The 9,218-nt window shown below is 37.9% G+C and overlaps 2 protein-coding genes across 2 annotated transcripts in view; one reads left to right on the plus strand and one right to left on the minus strand.

Moving 5' to 3' along the window:
* LOC109985072 (ATPase family AAA domain-containing protein 3) overlaps positions 1–2,172 on the minus strand; it is a 10,180-nt gene extending 8,008 nt beyond the window's left edge. The window contains exons 1-3 of the mRNA XM_020635300.3: positions 1,890–2,172; positions 863–939; positions 42–143 (exon numbers count right to left, since the gene is read on the minus strand). Of these exons, the coding sequence (XP_020490956.2) occupies positions 42–143; positions 863–939; positions 1,890–2,088 (378 nt within the window). The 5' untranslated portion in view covers positions 2,089–2,172. The remainder of the gene's footprint in view (positions 1–41; positions 144–862; positions 940–1,889) is intronic.
* Positions 2,173–4,142: 1,970 nt separating this feature from the next.
* Positions 4,143–8,929, plus strand: LOC109985101 (succinate dehydrogenase [ubiquinone] iron-sulfur subunit, mitochondrial). The gene is made up of 8 exons (XM_020635355.3): positions 4,143–4,303; positions 5,370–5,503; positions 5,600–5,685; positions 5,811–5,947; positions 6,663–6,779; positions 6,954–7,055; positions 8,294–8,416; positions 8,504–8,929. Exons 1-8 carry the CDS (start codon positions 4,238–4,240, stop codon positions 8,582–8,584), a joined length of 846 nt encoding a protein of 281 aa, XP_020491011.1. The 5' UTR covers positions 4,143–4,237; the 3' UTR covers positions 8,585–8,929.
* The last annotated feature ends 289 nt before the right edge of the window (positions 8,930–9,218 follow it).

The following is a 9,218-nucleotide window of genomic DNA, read 5'->3' on the forward strand; positions in this document are numbered from 1 at the left end:
ACTGTCAGAGGAGCGTGTTGTGTTCAGTGTCATTTCTTTACCGCCTGGTTTTGCTTGGTCTCCTCAACGAGGGTTTTCCGTCTCTCCTCCCCCTGGAGTTGGATCTGCTCGCCCTTCAGCTGCTCCAAAGCCGCCTCATATTCCTGTGAGAGAGTTTCAATTGGGTTGTGTTTACTGACATCAGGATCAAGCAGTAAACAATTCAGAGTATCAGAGGATGGAAGAATTACACCAAAGGAAGACCGAAGGCAGTGGAACTACATTTTGAGGTAGCATGCAGGAAGTAAGACTACATTTCATATTAATTCAAGCTGTTGAATTACTTTTTTTTGTTTCATTTTGTACACTTAACCACTTCATTGACAAACACTAAACCACATTTGTTTTTAGCAAAATGTGAAAAATATAGGTGTCAATTTGTCAACTTATTTTTGCCAATATAGACAAATGCAAGGAGATGCTGTGGCAGGCTAATAAGTATCGTAAATATCTTTATAGTATGCAAGTGAATATGGATTAATCGTGCTATTTTGATGTTTTTTTGTATGTTTTTCATTGGTATGATCTGTTAAAAAGTGAAAATGTTTTCAATAAGCTCTATGGAGTGGCCTTGTTTACCTTGCATATGACTTTTTATTATAAATATATATCATCATTGTATATTCTGTGCATATTGAATTACATTGAAATAGTTTAACTTTGTTCCACTTTAATTAACCCGTATCTTTTACAATGAGCTTTCAAAGTGAATTTCTGACACTAATCAAAAGGCACACATGTTAGATAACTGACTGTATATTAGAGATCTTGTTATACAGTCTATGGGCTGCTATGCAATTAATCCCCCTCCTCCAGCACCTACTTTCACTTTACTCTGATGCTCCAGCTGTACAGTCTGCTCCTGCATACGAGCCAGCCCCAGAGCGTCCTTTGCATGTCCTGTGGTTATAATTAAGAAACAACTGCTTCATTCATTCAGCAATTTAAAATTAACAACCTGGACAATTATAGTCCAGTCCTTTTGAGCATAATACACTTATAGCAAAACTAAGCCTGCTTGTCAGTGTATTTGTAGAAAGAAGAGCAGAAATATGAAGGGTGTATTTAAAAAACAAACATGTACTGTGCTTGGCACGCACTTGGGTAAAACATATGCCAATGAAAGAGAACAAGATGAAGCATGTTAACATGCACATACTGATATGAAGGGAGTGATGTGTGAGACAGGTGGAAGGCTGATCTTGCAAGGACACTTTGTTCCCTCGATGCTCGGACACGCCCACCAAACCTCTACATGTGCAGCGTGGAGGTCAAGCAGGCTAGCAGGCATGTTGCAAGCAGCATGTAGGCTGCTGCAATCAATAGGAGGTCGATATGCTCGGTTCCCCCGAGTTTGACAAAAAGGACATCCGTTTGATAGAAGGACATCTGACTAGCAAAATCCCCTTTAAAAACTTAATAATTGTGATGACATGTATACATGTAGTTATGGCAGAACAGAATGGGTGACACTTGTTACACGGTTTTTACCGGTTCTTTGTGGAGGTACAAAGTTGAAATGTTATCAACACTTTGCTTCTCAGTCTGACAGTGTATGCCGAAATCAATAATGACACTCGACAGTTCAGCAGTGCTCATAAAAAGTGGCTTTTCAAAGTGTGTACACTGGCCAGTACGCGTTTCTTTCAGATGTGTGTTTTTCTTTATGAAGTTCTGCTTGAGGGACTCTCATTCAAAAAGAACAGAAAGTCCCAACACAGGAATGTGTTCTCCATTCCAGTTAGCTTACTGATGAATGAAGTGTTGATGTATAATTGGAAACGATATGAAGAAATTAAAATGGTGCTTTAGTTAAATACTGGTTTAAATAAATTATCACTATTACGCACGTGATTTGTCGAGGTCCCTTGCAGCTTTTGCAGCTCTCTCCAGCCCAGTCGGGTCAAAGTTGCTCCACTTGTCTACGGGTTTGTTTCCCCCGGATCCTCCAGGGGCTCCCCCGCCGCCTTCCCCTGAAGCAGCCGCCGTCTGCTCATCTAAAGGCGGCTGCGACCCAGAGCTCTTCCCCCAACCAAAGAGCCACGACATGCTGCTTCAATGGAGACCGAGCGACAGGCTGCACTTTGAGTTTCAGTCAGTAGTACCCCAACCCCCCGGTGATACTCGTACCCATGCTCTTGTTGAACGACAATCAAGTACAACAAAAGATGCAAGGTAATATCCGGTCCAAACTTTCAAAATAAAACAAACCTAACATATCAATTTAGACTACCACATTGATTTATACAACATTGAACGGAAGAAGGGAGAATGGGTTTATAACAATAACTTTATTTGTTTTAATTGATTAAATTGCACTTGTTTTTATGGTGTCGTGATGTGGTTTAACGTGAAATAACAAAAGACAACTCAGGTTTTATTTATCTGCCAGGAGATGTCAGCTTCATTCTTTTATTTGGAAAAAGAGGGGGGCTATATGAATTAATATAATATACTCATAAAGCCTGCACGTTTGAAACTGCATGTATATCATATACATAAGCATTAAATCAACACCCATTTCATGCATAAAGAGTCATCCATCACACTGCTCATTAAACTTGACTATTCGTTCACAATTTGCAGGAACATGTGACATGTTTTTTTTGACTATCTGTGTCTATGTTCAGCTCTGTTGTCCTTATATTTAGCTGTACGCCTCTTTCTGTCTTCCTGTAAAGTGTTAATGGGATGTGCATGTAAATTGAGAGCAACTTGAAACTTGATGCCAGTTCCTTGTATATATACACATACAACGGCATTTAAAAAAAACCCTGTAGGCTAAAGGCTGCTTCTGGTATCCTTTACGTTCAAGCTTTCTCCCCATGTTAAGATTTATTACTGTGATATGCAAGGAGTACGCAGTTTATTTGTATATGTGATATATACACAGTTTACAATATTAAAATAGATTACATGAAAACGTGGATCTAACTGGAGAACAATGGTGTAATATATTCTCATAGTCTGAGTCTAATGTTTTGGCGCCCTGTTATGTTAAGTACTAATCTCACAAATGAGGTGCAAAGTTTATCTCAGATCTTGAGAGAGAGAGAGAGAGAGGGGTGAATGTTCTATTTTATTTGCTCTGTGCACTGAGATCATTGAATAAATTTAAATTTACATGAGCATATACAATGCTCCCATGACCTTGAAATTCATTACCATCAGAATAGTTCATTGTGTACATCTCTGTCCGGGTGATGTGATGCATATTAAATGAGCACAGACTGGGAGCCATTGCATCAAAATAAATCATATATAAAACAGACTATAACCACACAGAGTCACTTCCTTCATTTAATGTCCTTTATCACGGCAACATACATCAAAGTGTCTTATCACAGTGATAATAATAATAATTAAGACTAAAACTTATTGATTATTTCAGATTATGCTATAATACTATTGAAGCAGGAAATCAGTAACATTATTATTATTTATTAATAAAATGAATATAAAATGGAATAGTCAAGGACATGTTGAGCAACAAAACACATTTAAAGTACTTTATTATGATTACCTTGAATTAACATATTGAGACTAATAAAATGTACAGACTAACCTTCTAACAATGAATGTTTTGCATTTTGTTTAGATTTAGGTTAGTAGTTTTTTGATAAAGGAAATTAACACTTCACTAATAGTAAAATGATAAATTACTGCTGGAATAAAGGTACCAAGGTAAATTATGACTATTAAACATATAGAACAGTTTCAATTAATTGCACATGAGACATTCACAGCACTGTATGTTTTCATTTATGGGTATGTAATTGACCCTCGTGCACATCTATATGAGAGGTGTGAAAGAGGCTACGACATATAGTGCATTCAGGAGCCCTGGGATACATAAGCGATCCATGAATTGTGTGTAAATGTATTACACATTTCAGTAGAGTTTATATTTTATATAGATACACGGCTAGTGTTAAATCCACGGTTAGTATTAGTTTAATTTAAATTCGTCTTCAGATGCAGTATAAAAGAACATTTGCGTGACAGATAGTCGGAAGAACGAGCTGGGTGAGAGAACTGAAGGCAGCAATTGTTACGCAGCGCAACGTACCCTACGTCATGCGACAGCGTGCGTAGGGCGGAGCTTTTGGTTACATACAGTGCAGTAGAGACAAAAGTGAGCAGTCTGGTCTGTTCCTGAAGTGTTTTTACTGAAATAAACGCTTGAAAAGTCGGAAAGATGTCGGCGGTTTGTGTTGCTTTGAGTCGAAATGTTTTGGCTATTAGGAATTGTGGCTCTATGGTGGTAAGTACAGAACATTTAACCAGTCTCAACATGTATACATGACTCATGTGTTACTTAAAATGTACGTAGAAGAATGGGCTTCCGTGTTAATTTATCAGCTGTTAGTTTTATGAAAGGCTGCAGTATATCATCCCCACGTATGTCATTGCAAAAAGTGTGTAGCTTCGTCAATAAACGACCTGTAGTAACACACCTTTCTTCAAGGCCAAATGTGTGATAATGCCACGTAATACTGAAAAGACTATCTGCTTTACTATTCATGTGGACGACAATAGTACAGATATACTGCACATAAAAAGACAAAATGTTGTTATTAATATATTATATTTAGTTACTACATAGTAAACATGGTCTTAGCTATTGTGAAACTCCTCACTACCGGTAAAGACTTATGTACCACGGTATATTAACACTGTTTTAGCAGTCAGGGTACACTTTCATACGTTTGTTTACATCTCAAAACTATAAGAACAAATTTAAATTGTTGCTGCTAAATGTGTCTTACATTGCCCTTAAAGAGTCAGTTAGGTAACCAGAGATTTCACAGTGATGTAACGCTTTGATGTCTGTTCATTCAAGTATCCACTAGGGGGAGCAACTACACCTATCTATGACTCTTACGCAAAAGGGTTAAATAGTGTTATAATGTGCGCAGATAAAAGATACAGTGTGTTATTAATTGATTACACAGAGTTTCATTATGATACGTGTCCTTTGAATATAATGTTGAATGTATATTTAAACACATTTTACTTGATTTATTTTGACCTTAGTGTAACTTTTGTCTCAGTATAAAAGTCTGCTATTTGTCCTTCCAATAAGTTGTCATTTTAAATGTTGTAGACTTTCACTACAAATAAAGTCCCATCATTTTGTTGTACCTGATGTACCAGTACTATTGGTACTATTGGTAACCACTGAGCATTACAGGATATAAATACCAAGGGCCTCCTATTTTAGCCTTGGTTGACCTAACAGGTCACATTTTGTTTTTCTGTTTTGAGTGTATCCCTGTGATTCATATACATTAACTCTTCTGTGTTGTCTTATATTATCTGTGATTTAGATGGTGCGGTATGCACAGACTGCTGCTGCCCCGGCTCCTGAACCCAGGATCAAGAAGTTCCAGATTTACCGCTGGGACCCCGACACTGCAGGAGACAAACCACGGATGCAGACTTATGAAATTGACCTCAACAAGTAAGGACAAATAGTGTCCATGAACAGAACATTGTCCTAGCTTTTTTTCATTAATCAAATTAATGTGATAATATATTGATATTCTTTTTGAAATAGCTGTGGTCCAATGGTTCTGGATGCTCTCATTAAGATCAAGAATGAGATGGATCCTACGCTCACATTCAGACGCTCCTGCAGAGAGGGTAAGAAACAAACAATCAACTAGCACATAATAATTAGAATGACTCACCTGAAATATATTAACATGACTGTCTGAGTGCACCTCTGTGCCTGATTCTAGTGACCCATTGATTTTGTATCTCTCCAGGTATTTGCGGCTCATGTGCAATGAACATAAACGGAGGAAACACACTGGCATGTTTGAACAAAATTGACAGCAACACAAGCAAACCAACTAAAATCTACCCGCTCCCACACATGTATGTGGTCAAAGATCTGGTGCCTGTAAGTACTGCAAGTCATTAAAGTGGACCTTTCCCTTTTTTGAAAGGAATGGGAATATTATGACCCATGGATAAAGTCTTATTTACACCTAAACAAAAAAACAACAACAATGAAAACAACAATACAAATTGGATAGTTAAGATTGTGAAACACAAGATAAAGATTTTTTTTTTTCATGCCTTTATCGGAGAGATAGGATAGTGGATAGAGTCAGAAATCAGAGAGAGAAAGAGAGAGAGAGAGAGAGAGAGAGAGAGAGAGAGAGAGAGAGGGGAATGTCATGCGGGAAAGGAGCCACAGGTCGGATTTGAACCCGGGCTACACGGTTGGATGACTACAGCCTCTGAACATGGGGCGCGCACACTAACTACTGCGCCACCAGCGCTCCATGAAACACAAAAAATGAGTCAATTATATTACAATAATAAGCAGTAATTGTTGGTAAACAATAAGAATTAACAAAGAGGATTATAAATACATTACGTTGTATACAGTATGATATGTTTATGAAACAGTGTTTTTATTAGAGAGCTCAAACGGAAACTACCTAGATTGGTTTTTAGTTTACATTTAAATATATTTTATCTTTATAGTCGATCTTAATGAACAGAGAGAATAAGGATGACTGAAGTGTGAAATAGCATAAATTGAAGTCCAAACTATTGGTTGTTTGAGTGCCTGTATTGATTTTTCCTGTGGTTTTTATTTCCACCAGGACATGAGCAACTTCTATGCTCAGTACAAATCCATTGAGCCCTACCTGAAAAAGAAGGATGAAACTCAGGAAGGGAAGTCACAGTATTTCCAGTCGGTGGAGGACAGACAGAAACTGGTAAATAAATCCGGATAACTTGACCCTATTATGAAGACATACGTATCATCTTACGTGTCTTGAGTTATTACATTTGAAGAAATGAAACCTTCAATGTTATCATTGTGCTTCACCGATGAAGTCATAAAAGAGTCTAAAGATGGTGAGAATAATGTGTTCTTCTTCACCCTGCAGGACGGTCTGTACGAGTGCATCCTGTGTGCTTGCTGCAGCACCAGCTGTCCCAGCTACTGGTGGAACGGAGACAAATACCTGGGACCTGCTGTCCTCATGCAGGTGAGTACTGACACTGTCAGAACATTCATCAAGTCATCATTAAATCATTTGGTGGATGAAATATGGAAGGGAAACGTTGGTAGGTCCTGGCGACTAGTGAGGTAAGACAAATGTGAAGTTTAGCCTGAGGGCGGAACCGAAGCAAAGACCATGTGGTTAATATTTAATCACATTATCCTCTGGTTGGTTGCTGCTTTTTGTACATCTGACTCTCAGGCACACTTTATCAGCTTTGGCTGTACTCACCTGAGGCAGAGGTTGTTCTTTGAGCTTTATGCTCACGCAAGAGTTAACTTCAGCTATGTTTCTGAAGAGAGGGGACACATTCCACTGCTTTGTTTTGGAGCACTGCAGTCGGTACTCGTGATTTCTTTTCTTTTTTACTTGTTTAAACACATCAGTCACGCATAACCGCTCCAGTACAAGTGCTGAAAAATGTTCAATAAAATGTAAATGTAAAAATTTTCGTTTTTTATATTGTTTTCAGTGCATTTATTTAACAGGGTCAGCTGTTTACTGTCAAAATGACACAATCATTGTCATCACCAACCCAAAATTAAATGTTCTTCAGCAGAGCATAGCCAGGTTCAATATAGGAGGACGGACTAAAATCACAAAAATGGGTTCTTGGTAGAATGTGTAAATGTAATTTACCTCACAAGCTGCAACTTTCCACACACAGTTTTTTGTAAGAGGATCAACGTCACTGTTTAGCCCGTATGAACTTTATTGAAGCCTGTGCAGCAGTTGGCAGATTTTCCAGAGACATGGTTGCAGTTTTGATTAAATGCTGATGGCACAGAGGTGTACTGTACCTCCATATATCAGCTTTTTTCTACCAAAAATATTTATTACTGGTTAAGACCTATTTGATTGATAAACTGCAGTCAAGGCGTTTAATTTGAAAGTTGGAGAACCACTTAACAATGGGATGTTAAAATGCATATGCTAAATTCAGCATTTTTTCTCTTGAGGATGTACTTTGAGGAACTGTATTTTCTCTAAAAAGTTACTACTAAAGCTACTTAGTTTTTAAGTATTATTGTCAAAGTTTAGGAGGACAAATGTCAAAAATGCTGAAATTCTGAAAAGTTTCAAGAAGTCTAGCCACTTAGAAAATGTTCAGTTATTTCTCCTGTGTTGTCTTTTTGTTTGGATTAATTTACCACCACCATATGCAAAACACTTCCCAAAGAAGGTCAGACTACATGTATGATTACTGTGTTATTCTCCCACAGGCGTACCGCTGGATGATTGACTCCCGTGATGAGTTCACTGAGGAGCGTCTGTCAAAGCTTCAGGACCCCTTCTCTCTCTACCGCTGCCACACGATCATGAACTGCACTAAAACTTGCCCCAAGGTACTTACACACATCTTTACACATGCTTATTCCCCTCAGATGTTATGTTGTAGTTTCTCACCGTCCGTCTGACACGCTGCTCCACAGGGACTGAATCCAGGAAAGGCCATCGCAGAAATCAAGAAAATGATGGCAACTTACAAAGAGAAGAAAGCAGCAGCTTCATGAAGGCACAAGATCAACTAATTATATCATGACCTGAGTTAAGAGGAAGAGGAGAGCCAACAAGGACATTTTTCTTCACTCAGCACCTTTTAAGATTATCATGAGTATTTGAGGAGTGAGTGGGATCGTATAAGGGAGATGGTGAAAGGCTGTAAGACGAGGGTGCTGGACAGAACTGTAAGCTTTATCATTTAAATGACGCAACATGTTGGACCACATTTCAGCTGCATAATGAAGATACTAGGCTTTGCTGTATTTATTCATTGAAAAACGCTCATCAACTTGTACTCAGACTGTAAATATTTAAATATATGTTCATTAAAAATGTGCTGTGTTGCTTTGAGATGATTCAAGTGTGAGTAGTCAAAATGATCCCTTTTTAATGAATTGTTGAACAGTATTGAAGGAGACATTTTTGATATCCATAAAAGGTTTGCACAAACTGAAAGGCTCAGTTTAGTAAAACTAAGCAAATGGAATCAGCATGCACAACTGGAAACATCAATAACGTATGCAGATGTTATTATAGGAGGAATGTTTTAGAAGTTATCCATGTGTTGTGTAGTTAATAAACTACTTGACCCATGAAGAATTATAGGCCCATTAAATATTTCACATTGCATCTATTCAGAGTAAA

The sequence above is a fragment of the Labrus bergylta genome, chromosome 12 (genome assembly GCF_963930695.1).
Source record: "Labrus bergylta chromosome 12, fLabBer1.1, whole genome shotgun sequence".
Taxonomy (NCBI): domain Eukaryota; kingdom Metazoa; phylum Chordata; class Actinopteri; order Labriformes; family Labridae; genus Labrus; species Labrus bergylta.

Excerpts from the sequence above, each read along its gene's own strand:
- LOC109985101 (XM_020635355.3), top strand. The coding sequence starts at position 4,238 with ATGTCGGCGGTTTGTGTTGCTTTGAGTCGAAATGTTTTGGCTATTAGG. Across the intron at positions 5,686-5,810 it reads CAGACGCTCCTGCAGAGAGG|GTATTTGCGGCTCATGTGCA; the intron begins GTAAGAAACAAA and ends GTATCTCTCCAG. Across the intron at positions 6,780-6,953 it reads TGGAGGACAGACAGAAACTG|GACGGTCTGTACGAGTGCAT; the intron begins GTAAATAAATCC and ends TTCACCCTGCAG.